At 41.6% G+C, this 21854-nt stretch overlaps 1 protein-coding gene across 5 annotated transcripts in view; it reads left to right on the top strand.

Moving 5' to 3' along the window:
• Positions 1–21854, top strand: part of BANK1 (B cell scaffold protein with ankyrin repeats 1) — a 348964-nt gene that overhangs the window by 58414 nt on the left and 268696 nt on the right. For all 5 annotated transcript variants that reach the window (XM_075201122.1, XM_075201104.1, XM_075201133.1 and 2 more), the window contains one exon: positions 9556–9689. In XM_075201122.1, the coding sequence (XP_075057223.1) occupies positions 9556–9689 (134 nt within the window). The remainder of the gene's footprint in view (positions 1–9555; positions 9690–21854) is intronic.

The following is a 21854-nucleotide window of genomic DNA, read 5'->3' as shown; positions in this document are numbered from 1 at the left end:
TGACATCCAGAAAAATTAATGCAAAAGAATCGGGACACCCCAAAAGCACTTGGGAGTGCTAAATATTATTTTTTGAGACTGCTGACAAACAGGACTTTTGACAGCCAGAAATATTAATGCAAAAGAATGGGGGACACCCCAAAGCACTTGTAGTGCCAAATATTGAAAAAAAAGACTCCCTGTCCCTGCTCTAATCAGCCTGTGACTACACCCTGCTCTGTTCCTCTGTCAAATGGCGATGGATTGCTGTGGAGGCGGGTATTTATGGATTTCAATTATCATTAGAACCGAGCCCCGAGATCCGACGACGTCACGATGACGTTCAGCCTCGATTTGGAATCCGAGCGGGCGGGAGAGTACTGAGCCTGCTCGGGCTCGGTACTCGGATAGGCAAAGTTCGGGTGGGTTCAGTTCTCGGGGAACCGAGCCCGCCCATCTTTAATTTAAATGCACAAAATATCAACTATTATTATTTAAATTATGGTGTTTGGACAAAGTGAGAATTGAGGGAATAAGAAAAGGCTATTCCTACTGTTTGTAAGTAACCCGGTGAAACCTAATTAGATTGCTAATAGATTACTAAAATTGGTAGGTTGCCCAAGCCAGTCAGCAGTCATCTTTCTCATTGCTGTATTTGTTAATTTTTTGTTTTGTTTTGTTTTGTTTTTTTAGTCCTAGCTATAAAGGGTTTGCTATTCCTCTTTCTACTCAGAAGCACATGTTGATCATAATGAAACTCTAAATACCTGTATAAGATGTGGTAGAGACTCTTTGCCAATCCAGTATGTTTAAATATCAGAAATCTAATTCAATATTTCAGTTCTAAAAAATTAATATGAGGACCAACTCATTTTAGAGCTTAATGAAATCTAAACTGTACAACAATCAGCTGTAATATTTGTCACCAGCATCCCAATAAACCTATAGAACCATGTAAGGTCTTCACCTATTGCAGCCCTTATTTCACATAGAGCATTGTGTGTGCACTGATTGTCAGTTGCTACCAAGTCTTGAGCTATACCAATAGCATATATTTATACCTAGATGGATGCAAACAGAGAATATACGAGACAACAAAATGTAAATATAATAACCTAAGCCTACTGAGAGTAGGAACAATACTATAAATAGAGAACAGTAACAAATACAATAGAAAATCAGAGCAGGAGTCATGAGAATCACAAACCGAAATCTGAGCAAGCAGCAGACAAGGATAAATGGTAACAAGCAGAGATCAGTATATAATTCAGTACAGGCGTCAGGACAGGCAGCAGACAGGTTAAACGAAAACAAGATGAGGTTAGTACAGGAAGCAGACAGGATTGCTGGTAACCAGCAGCGGTCTAGACAGGCAGCATGAAAAAATTATTAAGAAACAGCAATGCCAATAACGTGCACACAATAATACACTACAGAGCAACAAGTTAACGCTATTGCAGGTACGGAGTGAATGGCACTGACAGCCTATCAAACCCATAATCCCAATAGCATATCAATCCAACCCTCACAGTGCTAATGCACTAATGAAAATTAAAAACACCTTAGTCAGACACTGTTAAGGCAACCTACCCACAATTCAAACGGGCTGAGAGGCAGTGTAAAACATCTGAGTCTACCGCTGTTTCTATCCCAGCCATTCCCACAATCCTTACATTAGTATCTTTTGACATAATACACAATATATTTCTGATCAAAACTATTAGCAATCATGTCTGGAGGATTATGTATGCATTGCTTTGGAAGATGGTACCATATACATTTTAGAAGCATGTTATCCATTAAACCCCATATTTTATTTTATTTTTAAGAGGTAAGAGTCCAACCAGGTTTACTTTTTTATTATTCCTTTTGAGATATTTAGATCCTCCCACATAGTATTTTTGGTGCATGAATTATCAGACATGTCCATTTCTCAGAGCCCTGTGACATAAACTAAATAAACACAATGAAGCACTTTGAATTGCTGCATGAAAGATAAACATCTGTATTATAATTGTTTTGTTTAAATTTATGAACTTAACATATTTAAATACATTCCGATGGCTGTGGTTTGTTTTCACAGGCATGGCTAGAAAGGTGCATGACAGAAAGAAACTGCATTCTGGCCTAGTGTGCTATGTATTTTAAATTTAACCCCTACCCTGCTGTTAATTTTGGTTTATCTAGGGCTGATATCACAACAAAACACATTGTCACAAGGTCACTCCTTGCCCAGCCTGCCACTGGGCTGTTGTATTGTGAAAAGATTGTTACATATGAATTAAATTGAAATTACTTTTTGGGGGGCAATGGGGGGAATTGCGGTATGAACAGACCTTTTTAGCAGTTACAAATATTATTATACATTCATCTGTTAATATTTACTACTGACAACTATGAGGGAAAATAAAAATCAGAGTGTCAGTTTTATTTTTTTCAAATGCATTACACAGCTGAACTATGATATGGGCAGTTTAATTACCCTCCCAGAAGGCCGGTTGTTTACTGCAGGGGATTCCTGAGGGAGGAAGAATCATCAGCATTTATTTTATTCAGCCTCCAGCTGATTACATTGACCAAGCATCATTAGATATTGGAGATCATTTCTAATGTGACTCAATGCAACACCTTTTATTTGCTATTTGCTTATAGCTACTTAGACCCAGCATATACTCTACGCCCACGCAATATACAACAAGTCACTGAAATAAGCAGGAAGGATTTTAGTCACTAAGTAACTTATTAAATAACGTAACATTTTGTTTTCTGTGGAACCATCCCACATAAATTACTACAATACTTTTGAGACACCATTTCATTTGATTTCATAAGCATGGTGAAGTGCTACAGCGGATTAAACCAGAAATTTTTGTTTTAGCAGTTTGTTTAATCTGCAATTCCCCATGAAGCAACAAAGACACTATAGCAACCCCCTTTTTTAATTTGGAATAATTTTTTGTTGCAATGGAAAGATAATCAATGCAATATGAGGCCTTGATAAAACCTGCAGCAGAAAGCATATCTGGGTCTCCAATGAATGGCGGCCTGGGTAGTGTGAATTTTTCCTGGTATCTGTGAGTACTGATTTAATTGTTGCATTGTATGCATACCTCCAAACATTCGAAATTTGTAAAACAGAACATGGCCATGCCTCCTCCGAATAGGTAGCATGTCCACATCACAATGGGTTGTCTAGTGCTTTGAAGGCTAGTCCTCTCAGAACTACACTCCACACTCCATAAAACCCCCCTTGAATTGCCGCACACACCAGTCGCACCTGCCTCTCATGTGGGCAGCAGCCGTTCCCCATGGGGACATGTGAGGATACCGGGTAAATGGTACCTTGATGTGGGTTAATTAAATAACCTAGGCTAATAGTGGGTGAAAGCTGCATTCTTTTATTATATATAAAAAACACAGGACACAAAATAATAGAAAATATGTTACAAATACCAGTGGTTTCACTACACTGCGAATACATAACCTCTTTTATCTCACCTGCGTCTTTTCCCAATCACTACCGTTCCCAAACTGGCTCCTGAGCTACACTCTTCACTCCTCTACCCATGTGGTAGAGACTAAGCTAAATCAATGTCTTCCCACCTTTTTGTGAGTGTAAAAAAGTAGCAATGTCTTCATAATCCACTTGCAGCCAAACCTTTGCCGCCCAGCAATCTACCCAATTGGAGCTGTAACCCTGCATCAGCACTGTTTAGGAAGGAAAGAGCACAGCAACATGAGGGAAAGAGAGTACAGCAACAAGAGGGAAAGAGAGCACAGCAACATGTGCTCTTTATATAGACAGTCTGTCCCATCCCTATCATAAATTATATAGTAAGTATTTGAAATCTGCACCAACTCTGAAGGAGTAGCCAGTCAGCTGAAGGGAGGTAGTCTGCCAGAGCTAACCAATCAGGAAGGGTTACGACTAGGCCAGAACACATTGCTAGTGAACACTGGCAACTTATTTCTTCCTTGGAGTGATTGCAAATGTAATATTTAGCAGTAAGAGGTAGTTCTAAGTTTAGGGGCAATGTCTTATCTCATATAAAAATTCAAACAATATACAACACACAATATGCAGTAAAAATAGATATTTCAACAGAGTAGTCTTTAACACTGGCACACCAAGAAGTTACTAACTGCACACCAAGACAGGTTCAGGGAGAAGCCCCCACCTTTGGAATGTGATGATCCAGATAACATCCTACCACACATTTGGCTGAAGCAAGAGACTAATTACCATGTGTTTTGCTGTGTTCAGGCTCTCTTACAAATTCCAGTATAGCTTTTGCAGTTATGATGCTGAATCAGAAGTATAGTATAATAATAGGAGAACCTTTATAACTTTGACCCCACCTGGTGGCATTTAAGAATATGTATATGTACAATCTTATTACACAGGTTATATTCTATATCCAATACATGCAATGCAATAGAGTACAGGCAATGTTAAACACAATTTTGGATGAGAAGGGGTATCAAGCGGACTAAGCCCCTTGTTTCAATATCTGGACACCCCCATCTCATCACTGGACATAACTCCCAACTTACTGTGAAACGGAAAAAACATTCCGACTGAAGGGCAACAGGACTGTCCTGCTGAAATCGCAGCAGTTGGGAGTTATATTGCTTGTGAAATCTTGATTATATATAATATATTATAATAATTAATTAAAATAATATAGATACCAGAGTTTGTGATAACTGCACTGGAAAGTCAGATGTGCAGTCATATTATGATGATGTGCAAACATTTGCTTTATTGTATTTCCAAACTTTCATAGTTCGCTCTTATCCAGCTGTTCTACCACTTTACTGTCCTTCAACCTACTAAACTGGAAGTTCTGCTCTGAACCAATCACAGCCTGTTGCTAGATAGAACATTTGTATAAAATATTTTAAAAAACAGTGAATGCCACACTGTTTAGTACATTGTGCAAATATATAACAGAAAATAGCTTGTACTACTCTGGAATATGTGTGAATCTAAACTGCAAATCAAACTATGTTACTGTTAAAAACATTTTATTTTATTTTAGAAAATAATTCCAACATAGAACAAAAATGCAACTATACAAAAACAACAAAATAAGCAATTTATTTGTATAAATAACTAAAATTGTATACACTTAAAGCATTGATTCCATGAAAAAATGAGTTGTGTTTTTTTAACATAAATCACTATAGAAAATTAAAAGAATTTTGTTATTTACCATTATTCCTTGGTTTGTTTATAAGGCTACTGTAAATGATTTATAATTCTGTACAGTGCCATGGATTACCATGGCGACCACAGTCACATTGCACTTGATGAAGTATGCTAAGGGCAGATAAGAAAAATGAACTGCATGCTTAAACAGTACTTAATTTGCTATTTAAAATAAAACCAATAAACCTTCTATGTGGGATTGCTGCTTTATGCTGCAACATATAACCTACCCTAAATAAATACTAACTAAAACATGTAAAGTTAGATGAAAACACATTTTAGTTTTGACCCTCATGTGTAACTTACCAAGAGGTTTAAGTACCCTGGATTTACTCATTTTTTTTAATATGTGTACATTTTTTTCCCTAAAAGCTGTCAATTTGTCTACGAGACAGACATTATTACTTCTCGTTGAGACTATACCCGTTTGTGATTTGTAATGACAGGCTCGTCCAGTAACTGTTGCATATTAATTTATTGAAAATAGAGTGAAACGCAAAAATCAAATTGCCCATGCCTATCGAAATGCAGGTATAATTATCATCATCAGTTATTTATATAGCGCCACTAATTCCGCAGCAGGTATGTATCAAAATAGATTTTAACACTCATTACGACATGGAATGAATTAAATGGCTTTAATGACCTTTTGCCAAATGTTGATGATAATTTGTTGTTAAGAATATTCTATATTTAGTTTTGTGCGACCTTAAAGTTAGGCCAAATTTTCCTATGGTCCATTAGCTTAGTTAGAGTCTAGGCTTAAAACACAGGTAGGCTATATAACAACTTATTTTGGGCATGTTCTATACTTTTGGGCCTCATCTATCGGACCAATAATATTGAAGCATTTTTGTTACTATAGTCTGTTTTGTTACAGCTGCAGCATGTATATGCTTTAAAAAATATTAAAGCAACAGGTAAGTTTACTGATTAACAAGTCGTTCTTTCGCAGCAAGTAGCAGTATAATAATAAATGGTCAATTTAAGCGCACTAAAATAATTTTATTCCTGATAAATGTTATTTGCTTTCATGGAAATGAATTCATTTGATATAACTTTGGTACATTTATGCAGTATGTGTAATACATATGTGTCTGAATTTACATGGCTAACCTGGTAGGCCTCCTAGCTGATTTCTCACATAATTTGTATTGATGTAGAAGCACTGGACATAGGATTCACATTGAGACTCAAATAAATATTAAAGCTGTTTAGCAAGATTTGGGGATTGCTTCCAGGAGCTAAAATTAGATAACATATTATGATTTAGTGCCTCCAGTTTAACTATATTATGGAAATGAGTCTTCAGATCCAGTTCAGTATTCTACAGTACTGTTGGTAAAAGGATTTGGTATTTTGCCGAAAACGAAAATATGAAGTCAGGTTAACATTAAAAATTCATATAACACATGCTTTTGTAGCATTGCAATATTCAGTTTTTGAAACTCAAATTAGTCATCCAGAGGCCCAGAGACTAAATTGGCAATGCTAGCACTAGTGAAATGAGAAAGAAATTGGATATTCACTTAAATAAAATACATACTTCCACTGTGCTTTAATATTATTATGTGGCACATACATTTGCACTTTATGCATAAAGTCTTGTGCAAGGATAGGGCAACCCCCCTACGGCATACACACTCAATTACAACACACTTACAAATCCAGCTCATACCTTTCTCAGCCTCTCCTTCCACTACCACCACTCCTGATGCCTCTCCCCTTTCATTTCAAATATCAGCTTAGCAGACACCTGCCATGTTCTGCAGCGTCAGTATAGAAATAGCATCTTCCTATAGTGAAGTTGCAGAAGGCAACTTGGAGTAAATTAAAATGTATGGGGCGGACGTGAGGAAAGCGGCTGGAATTTTCTAATGGCTCTCTGCTTTTAAATAAGCAAAATCAGCAGCAAGTGGACAGGTAGAGACGGAGGGCAGAAATTATACTACCAAATATATATATGAGAATGTATGATTCTATAAGCACAAATTGCATACATACAGGTACATAACTATAAATTGCTGGGTGCCATAGCAAAACTTTAAAGAGCCCATTGCCCCCCTAAAATAATTTAAAATAATAGATATTGGGGAGATATTTTTTAAATAAATAAAAAATCAAATATGCAGTACACCAATTGTAGAGCAAACACACACCAGCTAACAAGAGCACACACAGTCACAGACACTTGACATACACACATGCAAACATTGTGGTACACAATCACATTTCTGTAATGTTTTTCTGTAGTGTTATTCTGGAGAAACACAGCAGAAGCTGCTTAACAGACTCCATCAGGATGATTTCCAGATCACCCATCCTCACATACACAAAGTAGGCAATCACCTCACTTCCATGTAGTGAGTGAACTCCTACACTGATTGACTCCTAGTAATCACAGTGACAGAAGACATATGTGAACTTTTTCCTCTGCGGCTCTTGTCTCTCTCCTCCAATCACAGCTGCAAGGTGGGAAGGCGCTGGATAGCGCCACCATAGAGAGAAAATGAGGGTCCTTCAGTAGCCCTAGTGATACATTTAGTCCATGGCCAGATTAAGATCTACACGACCTGGAGCAGAACATTATGTTGGGCCTACTGTAAGCATGGCCATACTGCTCTAGGAGGTGTGGCTGACAACATGAGGGCATGAATAGTGCCTCTCTGCAACCACCTAAATCTCCCTCTTTTCCCTTACATGGAGCATGCACCACTAATTGGCTCACACAGCATTTGAAGAAAGTGAACAGTGGCAAATAAGTTCCAGCTGTTCGTCAAGTTCCTGGCTAAGCAAGACAGTCCCCCAAAAACGGGACTATCCTGATAGAATAAGGACAATTGAGAGATAAAGTTATGTTATTTCATGAAACATGACAACTGAAACTTAATATAAATGCTATCAATAAATATAGACAGGAGTCTGCATATTAATGACATCAATCAATATAGACAGAAAATTGCATATAAAAATGTTATCAAACAAATCAGTGAGGAGCAAATTATGTCAATATAGACAGGAGACTGCACGTTACATCTTTCATGAGAAATAACATGGAAGTATTGAAAGTAATACAAAGCAGGTATTATACTTTTATGCATAATAATTTGCTCAGTACTAGTAACAGATATACGATACAAAGAGCATCCTATAGACAAACAATGCAGAAAGCATCCTAGTGACCACAATAAAATGCAAAGAGCAACCAAGTGACGGCCATATAATGCAGAGACCAGTGCACGTCACATACTCAGCCTCTGCTTTGTAGCCGTAGCTCACGCTCACTTTACACAGGTTTCCTCCAGCCCCTCCACCATAGGAGGAACACACAGAATACACACCTGAGAATTTTTTACATATCTACACAGCTACTTATCTGCCCGAGGTACCTCAATCCAGATGCCTCTTTTCTCTGCTACAACTTCAAGTCATTGCCTCCTTCGTTTCCACTACAATGGATCAGCCCTTAGGCCTCAAAGTCCGTGCCATGAAGGCACTCACCAAGAGTAAGTTACCCTCATCCTTCCTTCTTCCTACTCTTTCTTCTTCATCCTTCTCTTCCTCCTCTCTTCTCCTTCCTTACTCCTCCTTCTTCCATCTTCCTTTTTCTTCTTTATATTCCTCCTGTTTCATCCTCCTTCCTCTTCTTCCTACTTCTTCATCCTCCGCTTCCATCCTCCTTCCCAATACTAAAACACTCAGCATCAATAACATCGGCTGAGCATCAATGTGCTAAGCCGCAGTTTGAGGAGTTTGTGCCGAGCCTGGTAGGTGTCAGCCAAAAGGAAGTGGACCGGACTGACCTGCCTTGGCCTGTTAGTGGCTGTCCCCAATCTGAAGTGGGCAAATTTGTGATATGGGGCTTAGACCTATTGCGCTGTCTACCCCTTTCTTAATCCAGCCCTGTAGGCGTCCAGACTAGAGGTCTCAAAGCAGCTGCTTGTAATATAAGTATAGCTTGATATACCTTGCTGCACATTATCTTTGTTACACCTGTCCAAATCAGGAATCTATACTTAAGTCCTTTCGGGTTAACAATGTCAGGTTGGATTTCAATTCTGTCATCACTATCTGGCGCCAATTTGTCATTGTATCATACTAAAGAATTAGTTGCACTATAGAGGATCAGCCTACCTAGAGAAAACCAGTGATCTATGTGCAAACTTTCCCACTTTCCCACATTTCTATAAGTTAAACATGTTGATGTCCCCAAGAAACGATCTATTGAAATAAAAGGTTTATTTATTGCTAAAATAGTCATTGGACAATTACCAATAAAGGAGTCAACTGCATACCTGACATTACAATTACCTTATTTTGTACATTTGGCCATAAACACCAAAATGTTTTCAATTTATTTTTAGATTACCAGGATACAAATATATGCCCCAAACTGTATACAACAGAAGATCTTATTTGGGACAGTAGTGGACATGAAGACATAACAACTGTGCAAATCCCGTCTGCATCTGTATTACCAAAAAGGATATCATGTGAGGTAAGAGTTTAAATGAAATACATTTACATCCATCTATACCAGGTCTGACTGATCTGTGGCTCTCTAGATGTTTTGAAGGTACAAGTCCCAGCATAGCCTGCCAGCTATGTCAGGCTACCTACTTGTAAAGCATGCTGGGGCTTGTAGTTTCACAACACCAGTAGAGCCACAGGTTGGCCAGGCTGACTTCATGATAAATGACAACATATTTTGTGACATAAATTAATCAGCAATCAACCTAATATAATCATTTTCCGTAAATGAAAGTATACCTACAGCCGTTGCACTACTGTGTAGTGAGAATAGCACACAATGGGGGTTATTAGCCAACAGTGTTGCCATCAGAAAATGTTGGGCCCAGTACAAATGAACAGACAGGTCCCCTCTCCTCCTCCTTGACCTCTGTATGCCTGTAGACGCAGTAGTGTGCCATGGAGCAAGTATCATCAACATCATCATCAATTTATTTATATAGCGCCACTAATTCCGCAGCGCTGTACAGAGAACTTGCATCGGTCCCTGCCCCATTGGAGCTTTCAATCTAAATCCCCTAAACATATACACACACAAACAGACCGAGAGAGACTAAGGGCTATTTAATAGCAGCCAATTAACCTACCAGTATGTTTTTAGAGTGTTTGAGGAAACCGGAGCACATACAAACTCCAGGCACACTGTGAGGCAGAAGTGCTAACCACTAAGCCACTGTGCTGCCCACAGCCACCATGCTGCCCACACACAAGTACGTGCTACAGCTCAACTAGTGACAGATCTAGAGGGGAATGATCGTTCACTCTAGCAGTACACTACATACATCTGCATAGTGGCCGAGAGGCAGGCAGAGGATCCTGCTTGGCCACTCCGATTATGTTTTAAACACAATCAGCGCAACCAGGTATCATCCACTTCTTGTTTATAAGCCTCCACATCCGATCAGAGCAAAGGAGGGGACAGGCCCGAGCAATCAGATTGAAGGAGGGTCTATGCTAAATCTCCCCTCCTAAAAAAAATAAAAGTCTAGGTCCGCTCCTGAACTCAATCCACCAGTACTCAAGTGCCCCAGGGGAGGGGGCGTGGCCAGCATGTGGGAGCAAGTTGGAGTGGAAAAAAAACCAATATAGTTCTCTGACAAATATCAGCTAGAAGAAATTTTTTTTCACTTACATGAAGATTAATGTTTGGGCTCTGCTCTATGTGTCTTAAGCTGATTATCATTGTCCTGGAAGTCTATGGAGAGAGGGTATGATGAGGCATGAAGGAAGGAGGCGGTGAGTAAGATTGAAAGTAGAAACACAGCAGGTGGATGGACAGGACATTAAGGAACTTAAGATATAGAGGACAGCAAGCACGAAAGAGAGCAAGAGAGGTTAGGAAATAAAATAAGAAGGACTAAAAAAAAACTAGGCTTTTAGGCGACTGTGTTATTCTCTCTTACCTGATGGACACAGTACATAAGACTGATATTACACTTAATTTTTGAGAATCAAAAAACAGCCCGAAAGCGACCTTGGCACACCCCCTCACTTCTGCCAAAATGCCCCCACATGCCCCTCACTTGCTCCAAAATTACACCACATGCCCATCAGATCTCCCCGGACCTTTCAGTTAATGTACTGTCAATGAACCAGTTGTCAATCCAGGACTACCTACTGGGCCATTTCTGGTGTTCTCCCTCACCTATTGGTGCTTCTCCATCTTGGTCATGTTGGAGAGGTCTGCACACGTGTCCCACACACGCATAATTTAAAAATCAATTTATAGGACTATCTACCTACAATTAAAGGGCACTAAATCTAAAGCCTGTTCATTCATCACATACCACACAATAAATTTATTGGATAAAAATATAAATACAATGTAACTGTATGTGCGGTGCTTTCTGTTTTATAGTTTAAACTCCACCTGTTTTGTTTATGTTTATTATGTTATTCAAGTGCTGATAAAAGTATTAGCCCAATGACTTTAACAAAAACCTGTCTATTTTTTCCCTCTATCAATGCTAATTATATTATAATGACAGACAGCTAAATAATGTAAAATAAGAATTTGTACTGGTGAAGCATAAGTAGAATTAATTCTAAAAGAGAAAAGTACACTTTTCAGTAAAATATGTTGCTCTATATAAATGAAATTCAGTATATTCAATATGTCTCTTCACAACCTCCCCATCTCACCCAATCTAATTCAATTCACTTATCCACATTTGTATACCTCTGTTTTTCTTCTCATGGTCTCTGTCTTTGGCGACACTGAGTTACTAGTAGACTGGGGGGCGTGCTGCTCAGTGATGAGGTCACACCGCGGCACACTCCCAGCCTATTAATAACTGTGATCCGCTGCAGCACCGGACAAAAAGAAAATTTGTTTCAAAGGGGCTGGGTAGGCAGAATGCCCTTACACTTGTACTGCCTGTACCCACCCTGATGGCGGCCCTGTCAACATTAGCATTAAGCTTTTATCTAGATAGTGACAGTTATGCACATACTTGATTTCTATAGTTTAATGTTGAATTACCCCTTTGAACAGTTTTAGTTGCACTTGCCAACTTTTTCCTGTTCCTCTATTGGAAGATCCCATAAAGGAGGTGGGGTGTGAGGATGGAGGGGAGTGGGGAACAGTGAATTGCGTCATTTCGCCTTTACTGCAGGAGGATGGGGGGGGGGGGGATACGTGATTCACAGAGAATCACGTCACAGGAATTGGGCAGGATGCAAGAGAAGGGCCTGCTCTCCTGGGAGTCCGGGAGACCCCTGGAAATTATGGGAGAATGGGCAAGTATAGTTTTAGTAAAAACCTCTCAATGTGCTATTAAAATAAAATCAGCATAAATCTTCTCTACAGAGTTGCATGAGGTGTACTACCAGCAGTCAATGCAAAACACTTTTTCTGTTCCTTACCTTAGACGTTTATTGCTAAAAGTGTTGCCATACAAACAAATGCAAGGATTGACCATGCTAAGTATAGAGTTGGACCAACTGGTGACTATTTTTAAAACATAAAAAGCTTTATGGACATGTTCACATAAACACATAGGGCCAGTTTTGGCATTAAACCATGAAAAGGCGACTTTTCTGTTCATGCAAAATGCGTCTGTACACTTAGGTATCTCTGGCTGTTTTTCGAGTTGCATGTATCTTTAGATACACACAACTTTAAATCTAGTGGATAGATATGTTTGGCGCAAAGATGCTATCACATACATGCCAATTTTTTTTTAAGAACTTTAGAAAACACCAGCACACCTTTTCCACAAATAAAGTAAGGACCGAAAAAGGCCATAGCAAATTACAATGTATAAATCCGGCAAGGACTGTGCAATTGCCTGAGCCAATACAAAGAAAAACATAAAAAGCACAAGCAAGTTACACATACATTTACTTGTACAGAAATGTGCAGAAAATTGTAGTATAATACCTCTAACAGTTGTATAAGAGTGTGAGGTTTTGTGTTTCGCTCCAATATAATAGGAGGAGGGAGGGGCAGAAGTAGGAATGGGTTGGGAAGAGGGGATTGGAAGAACTGAGACTGAATATGGGACTCTCAGTGGCCAACAATCCAATGGCGAAGGGACCAAAGACAATATTGATCAACTGGAAATTTTTTCCATTGATGCCAAGAACCTAATTTTATTTAGGAATTTTTGTCTGAAGTGGGAATCTGGGTTTTTCTAGTTCGTGGCCACCAAAAATACGGCTGCATTAAGGATTTGCATATTCAATTTTTCTGCGTGCTTGTCAAGAGCCTCCAAGGGAGATCAAAGAAGGAAGGGGAATTTAGAAAAGAAGCCAAATCATCCAAGAACAGGGCAATTTTGGGCCCCCTGTTCACCACAGCCCTTCCACCAAAGATCAGGGGGTAAATGTATCAAGCTGAGAGTTTTCTGGCGGGTTTGAAAACCCAATCAGATTCTAGCTATCATTTATTTAGTACATTCTACAAAATGACTGCTAGAATCTGATTGGTTGCTATAGGCAACATCTCCACTTTTCAAATACGCCGGAAAACTCTCAGCTTGATACATTTACCCCCAGATGTGGGTCCATATATAATTTTCAGCCTAGTCAGGACCAAATACCAATGAAAATAAATTTTATACTTGCCAACTTTTAAATGTTGGCCTCCGGGAAGAGGTTGCCGTGTGAGAGTGGGGCTCAGCCAATCACATCATTTGGCCCCGTCACAGTGGGCCAAAATGATGCAATTCAGGTGTCCTACTCTCCCAGGAGTCTGGTAGACCTGCCTGGATTTCGGAGTGTCCCGGACATTCTGGGAGAGTTGGCAAGTATGAGCTACCATCATTATTAACTCGGAAACTAGCACTAAACCTATGTAAAATGCAAATATGTGGCTCCTAAAAGATATGTGTAAGTGCAAAATGTATGCATCTCTAAGGAGTGTGGTTGACTTACATCTCCCTTCCCTTACTGTACTGAATTTACATGTGAACGCCCCTTACCATCTCTCCATGTGCAAGTGGATGCAAGTAAATTATTTACATGCAACTCTAAATTAGGCCTATAGCATCCTTGCAGCCTGGTATTTATGGTTGTAAAAAACAAAAACTGCTATCCTTCCCCTATGTAGTTTTAAAAAAAGTAAAGTAGCGAAATATTTTCATATTCATATATATTATTCGGCAATGCATCACTTTAAATTACATAAGCAAAATTGCGGTAACATTTTGCGCAATTAGGTTTTGCAGCGGAACAGGCTATTTAAACCTTGTGTTCATTTGTTTTAAACGAAATCTAAGAGCTTTCAACTTTTATTATTTATGATCTTGCATGCCTTGTTATAATCTTTTGTGATGTCATCAGTGACATTTATAATGAATTCAGTTGTCATGTTATGTTATAAATGATGTCATTAGAAAATCCTTGACATCCTTGACGATGTGGGCATGTTAACCCCTAACACTGAAAAAGGTCTTCCCAGCCACCCTGCTGCCACAGGTGATCTTTAGGTTTGTGAGACATGAAGGGACCACTGAGGTGGCAAAGTTGTCACTCTGTCGCTCCCAATTTTCCTCATTACCCCAGTCTCTACAGCCTGGGGGCTGAACTAGCCTCAGTCTGTGTTGTTTAGCACTGCAATGGTTGTTTCTGGTCGAAGAATTTCGTGTGAAGCTACACTACAGGTTATATTTATTTATTTTATGTACTAAGCTTATACACACTTGAAATACCAATGAAATGAATGGACCATTGAAATAAATAGGAAAAGCCCAATTTGCTTGCTTTCTAAACAAAATCACAAATGCATGTAAACATATTCAGCGCATAACAACTGCAGGTAAATCTGCATATGAAATGCTTTGAGAAGTGCATATAGTTTATATGCATTTTCACATACGTATTGTTTTTTTTTTTAAAAAGCATATTAATATTTGGTAATATTAGAATGTAGTTTAGCTTTTACACAACTCTTATTGATTTAAATTGTACTTTATAATGGAAAATATCATGTTACTGCAAAGTGATGAGCATTCAAGTAACATTGTCATGGGGCTCTTTAGGCAGCATTATAAAATGACACCAACCACAAGTTTTCTCCATTCGTAGTCTGTATCCAATAGGACACATTACTCTGAATTGGAAATATATTATTTTGCAAACCATATAATTGCCTGGATAAATTTGTTATGAAGACATATTAAAGAATCTATGTATTAAGGCTATTTGCCTAATATTTGCACTTCTGTCAGCTGAGCTGGGGGAGCATGTCTGGAGAAGCAGGGGAAAAAACAAGGGAGTGGTAATAAGATAAATCATTATCATGTAGAGTGTTGCTGTCACGGGCACTAGGAGTCTTTGCCCAGGATATCACCAGATGATGTTCTTACCAGAGTAATATAGCTAGTACTATGGTCCTCTGGTAGCAGGGTGACAACGGAACAGGAGAATCAGCAGATGGTGAGAGAATGCTCAAGGAAAGTCTATGACTAGCAGCAACTGGTAATGACTTAGATGTATGAACACGAGGAACCAGATGGACAAGTAAATGTGAGGAGAGTCAGTGGTCTGCGTACAGCAAGTTGTACCACTGCTATAGTGAGGAGGAATGTCCAGGAGTAGAGAGGAGGTAGTGAAAGTCAGTGGTCTGCGTATAGCAAGTTGTACCACTGTCTATAGTGAAGGAATGGGTTCCAGGTGCAAGTAGGTAACGGGGAAGTCAGTGGTCTGCGTACAGCAAGTTGTACCACTGCATATGTGAGAGGATACTTGAAACTGGTGCCAATGGGAAACAGGAGTCAGTGGTCTGCGTTCAGCAAGTTGTACCACTGCTATATATATGTGAGGAGGGGCACGAGGAGATGAATGGAATACAGAGGATACACGGGCGGCACACGGAACTTGATCCCACGATGATAACCACAATACAATAATAACTGACAAGCGCTGCTTGAAGTATACAAAGTCACTATAGAGATCCAGGTAATAGGAAACAAAGTCAATAGTAACAATAGCTTCAGTAGATGGAAGACTCCGGAGATGAACACAACACAGTCCAGACGGATATGCAACACAATAGCAAAGTCAATGGAAAGTATGCATACCGCGGTTCAGGAGAGCAGGCTGTCAAGGAGAAGTGCAGGGATACCTGAACGGCTGAACGCCGGCAGGAGGAGAGACCACTGGAGGATGGAAGCGGTAATCAGGTTGGTGCAGCGCACGAAAGGTAACCGTTAATCAAAGGAGCAATACTCAGGAAGCAGTAGTAAGTAAAACTGGAAACATGATGAACACGGGAGAGTTGAGGCTGTCTGGTATCCGGCAGTAGTAGCGGAGGCAGCGGAGGGGAGACACGCTGAACACAGGTGTCACTCACCGGACCGTGAGTGCCTCTTCCCGGACATTTAGGAACCGTGGCCGTCCTCCATCCTGAGGGTCTGCGCATGCGCAGCCCTTTTCTATACTTCAGTGTATACCCCTTTAACTTAATTGGCAGATCAGGCAACCTCCCTATATTAAGCACCTGTGGTCACCACCACGTTGCCTGATCTTGGAGTCTCATTCCTCATGAGTCTCTGAAGGTGTTCCTGTATTACTTGTGTATTCAGCGCTGCTGATTCCTGTGGTTTCCAAACCACTTCTACTACTGTGGTTCCATACCACTTTGACCATCAACTGTATCATCATGACTGTTTGCTGATTCCTATCCGCTGCCTCCGTGCACTACAGTCTTCTACACCACTTCAACGTTATTTTATATCGATGTGACTGTTTGCTCATTGCTATCCGCTGCCTCCGTGCACTCCAGCTTTTACCTCACTCACCTGCTTCTCATCAAGTCTGTTTGCTGATTTCTATCCGCTGCCTCCGTGCACTACAGTCTCCTGCTTGCAACTCGCCTGTGTTCAACATCGTGACTGCCAGCTGACTACTATCCGCTGCCTCTGTGCACTACAGTCTCCGGCTTGCAACTCGCCTGTGTTCAACATCGTGACTGCCAGCTGACTACTACCCGCTGCCTCTGTGCACTACAGTCTCCTGCTTGCTACTCGCCTGTGTTCAACATCGTGACTGCCAGCTGATTACTATCCGCTGCCTCTGTGCACTATAGTCTCATCTCATCTTTGCTGTGACTTCCTGGAGACTGCCGCTTTCATTACCATCTGTTACACTTCGTGATCAACAGCTCCTGCCCTGCGCTGCACTCCTGTTTCCCATCGCTGTTGGTTCCTGTGGTTGCTACTGGTTACCTCCGTGTGCCGCTGAGTCCTGCTGCGGTGGTCAACGCTATCGTCCATCTCCTGCTGATCCACTCTCCACGCCTTCACGTATTCCACTGGTCTCTACCCTTCTGTCAGCATTGGATTTGTATCTTATCTACTACCCTCTGCTGGGTCATCTCCATTCTCCTGGGTCCCCTATGAGTCCAGTTCCACGTGTTGCTGACTCCTGTGGATTCGTGTCCCTGTTGGTCTACTCACCTGTGCGCTGCACCTGCTAGACCGCTGCTTCACCTATCCAGGGACTTCCTATCCAGTCGGCCTCCAGCCGCTCAGGTACCGCTGCAATCTCATCTGACTGCTACTGCTGAACCACGGTATGCATACTTCTCATTGACTGTGCTGTGTATTGCATATCTTGCTGGACTGTGTTTGGTTCTCTCTGGAGTCTGCTATCCGCTGAGTCTATTGCCATCATTGACTGTGTTATCATTGTGCTGGACTACTTCAAGAGACTTTCTAGATTGCAGACCTGATCAGTCATTTACATATATATATATATACCTATATTGTGCATATTACTGTGGATCGTGTATAAGGTGCCTGTGTATATCCTGTGTTGCAGTCTTCCCCCGTGCACCTCCTCACATATATATTCAGTGGTACAACTTGCTGATGTCAGACCACTGATCCCTGTTTCCGGTATCACCTGTTCCATTATCTTCTCACATAGCAGTGGTACAACTTGCTACCGCAGACCACTGACTACCTGGATACCTCCACTTGGATTCCATTCCTTCACTCAGACAGCGGTACAACTTGCTACCCGCAGACCGCTGACTCTCATCACCTCCTTGTTTCTGTTGGACATTCCTCCTCACTATAGCAGTGGTACAACTTGCTATCGCAGACCACTGACTACCTTCACGTGTCCTTGTCCATACAGTTCCTTGTGTATCATTACCTCATTATTACCAGTGTTGCTAGTCATAGACTTTCCTGAGCATCTCATCGGCCATCATTTCATGTTCCGTGATCACCCAGCTACCAGAGTACCCTATTACCATCTACATTGCTCTGGTAAGCCTACCATCTGGTGATCCCTGGGTAAAGACTCCTAGTGCCCGTGACAGTAAGATCAGGCCATGACAGACCCAGATACGGAACCTACAGCCAAAGAGATGCTGCGGCATCTGGTTACTCGTATTGAGCAACAGGAAGTTCGCCAACGGCATTTACTGCGGTGTTACCAGGCGTTAGCCTCCCAAAGACCGTCTGTACAAGATGCCACAACTACTGTTGATGCTCCTGTGCCTTCCTCCGTTTCCCCAGTGCCATCCCAGGTGTTTACAGCTTCCACGCTTCACCTGCCTACTCCGTCAAAATACGATGGAGACCCCAAAACTTGTAGGGGTTTTCTTACTCAATGCTCAGTTCATTTTGAGCTCCAACCTCAAAATTTTTCTACCCATCGTTCCAGAGTGGCCTATCTTATTTCATTGTTTTCTGGACAAGCTCTCGCATGGGCTTCCCCTCTGTGGGAAAGAAACGATCCATTGTTACAGGATAGTGCCGAGTTTATTTCCACGTTCCGAAGTGTATTCGATGAACCAGGTCGTGTCATTTCCGCTGCATCCAACATTCTCCGTCTTCGCCAAGGATCTCGCACTGTGGCTCAGTACGTCATTCGATTTAGGATCTTAGCCTCTGAACTTCAGTGGAACACTGAAGCACTAGTTGCCGCCTTCTGGCAGGGGCTTTCCGATAAAATTAAAAACGCACTGACTTCACAAGAACTACCCTCCTCTTTAGAAGATTTGATCTCTCTTTGCCATCGGGTAGACCTGAGGTTTCGTGAAAGAGAACCTGAGAAAACAACTTCGGTTAAAACACCTCTTCTCTCAAATCCTCAATTTCACCCAGCTTCATCTCCGGTGATACCCATGGAGATAGGTCGCTCCAAATTAACTTTAGAGGAGAGGGACCGAAGAGTAAAGAATAGACTTTGTATCTATTGTGCCGATTCTACGCATATGCTCAATTCTTGTCCCAGGAAATGCCGGGCTCTAACCAATACTGGGGAGATAAGGTTAGGGTTCCTGGAGTCCTCTCCATCGTCTAGGAAATCTAAAGCCTGCGCTTTTGATGTTACGATTTCCTTTGCTACCAAATCCTTTGAGTCACAGGCATTGATTGATTCCGGAGCAGCAGGAAATTTCATTTCTAAATCACTAGTGAATCAATGGTCCCTACCAGTGATTACTTTAAAAACACCCATTACTGTGACGGCTATAGATGGATCACGTCTCATCAATGGTCTCATCACCCAGAGTACGTCTCCAGTAACTCTTCAGATTGGTGTACTACACCATGAAGAAATTTCGTTTTTAATTCTTCCTGTTACGACAAGCCCGATTGTCTTAGGCCTTCCATGGCTTCAATGTCATTCTCCCCAGATTGACTGGCGCACTTCTCAAGTTACATCTTGGGGAGCTGAATGTCATCATCGTTGTTTCTCTCAAGTGGTTTCATTCGAAAGACAGCATTTGTCTATTCCACCAGGTCCTCCTCCACAGGATCCTTCATCTACGGATCTGTGTGATAAGGTTCAGTCTGAACGCCTTCCTCCTCATCGGGCGTTCGTGACGTCATCGGACGTTGAAGATGGACCTCAGGAGTCATCTTCAAAAACTCAAGTGCTGGTAGTTCACGGTCACCATCCGTCTTTTCCGGAATTTCCTGCCCTCCCGCCCACCCAAGTTCCTGCGGTGGAGACTGCTTGTCAGACCTTTAAAAATATCTGGTCTCAGGTCAAAACCTGTTTAAAGAAGACATCTATCAAATATAAATCTTTCGCAGATAAGAAGAGGCGGGCTATTCCACCACTAAAAATTGGAGATCGTGTCTGGTTATCTACCAAAAATATTCGTTTGAAGGTCCCATCTATGAAATTCGCCCCTCGTTTTATTGGTCCATATAGGATCATTCAAGTAATCAATCCAGTATGTGTTAAACTTCTTCTTCCTAAGAATCTTCGGATTTCCAACGCCTTCCATGTGTCTTTACTCAAACCTCTTATCATCAACCGTTTCTCAACTCCTCCATCAGCTCCGCAGCCAGTTCAAGTTCATCAGGAGGAGGATTTCGAGATTACTGAGGTATTGGATGCAAAAATTTCGCGAGGAGTCCTCCGTTTCCTCGTTCATTGGAAGGGCTTTGGTCCTGAGGAGCGCTCTTGGATCAAAGCTGAAGATCTTAATGCTCCTGCCCTTTTGAAGAAGTTTTATTTCAAAAATCCGGACAAGCCCGGTTCCAGGCGTTCTGTGCCCACCTTTAAAAGGGGGGGTACTGTCACTCACCGGACCGTGAGTGCCTCTTCCCGGACATTTAGGAACCGTGGCCGTCCTCCATCCTGAGGGTCTGCGCATGCGCAGCCCTTTTCTATACTTCAGTGTATACCCCTTTAACTTAATTGGCAGATCAGGCAACCTCCCTATATTAAGCACCTGTGGTCACCACCACGTTGCCTGATCTTGGAGTCTCATTCCTCATGAGTCTCTGAAGGTGTTCCTGTATTACTTGTGTATTCAGCGCTGCTGATTCCTGTGGTTTCCAAACCACTTCTACTACTGTGGTTCCATACCACTTTGACCATCAACTGTATCATCATGACTGTTTGCTGATTCCTATCCGCTGCCTCCGTGCACTACAGTCTTCTACACCACTTCAACGTTATTTTATATCGATGTGACTGTTTGCTCATTGCTATCCGCTGCCTCCGTGCACTCCAGCTTTTACCTCACTCACCTGCTTCTCATCAAGTCTGTTTGCTGATTTCTATCCGCTGCCTCCGTGCACTACAGTCTCCTGCTTGCAACTCGCCTGTGTTCAACATCGTGACTGCCAGCTGACTACTATCCGCTGCCTCTGTGCACTACAGTCTCCGGCTTGCAACTCGCCTGTGTTCAACATCGTGACTGCCAGCTGACTACTACCCGCTGCCTCTGTGCACTACAGTCTCCTGCTTGCTACTCGCCTGTGTTCAACATCGTGACTGCCAGCTGATTACTATCCGCTGCCTCTGTGCACTATAGTCTCATCTCATCTTTGCTGTGACTTCCTGGAGACTGCCGCTTTCATTACCATCTGTTACACTTCGTGATCAACAGCTCCTGCCCTGCGCTGCACTCCTGTTTCCCATCGCTGTTGGTTCCTGTGGTTGCTACTGGTTACCTCCGTGTGCCGCTGAGTCCTGCTGCGGTGGTCAACGCTATCGTCCATCTCCTGCTGATCCACTCTCCACGCCTTCACGTATTCCACTGGTCTCTACCCTTCTGTCAGCATTGGATTTGTATCTTATCTACTACCCTCTGCTGGGTCATCTCCATTCTCCTGGGTCCCCTATGAGTCCAGTTCCACGTGTTGCTGACTCCTGTGGATTCGTGTCCCTGTTGGTCTACTCACCTGTGCGCTGCACCTGCTAGACCGCTGCT

This window comes from Mixophyes fleayi, chromosome 1 (genome assembly GCF_038048845.1).
Source record: "Mixophyes fleayi isolate aMixFle1 chromosome 1, aMixFle1.hap1, whole genome shotgun sequence".
NCBI classification, from domain to species: Eukaryota; Metazoa; Chordata; class Amphibia; order Anura; family Limnodynastidae; genus Mixophyes; species Mixophyes fleayi.
This window is presented reverse-complemented; position numbering and strand designations above follow the sequence as displayed.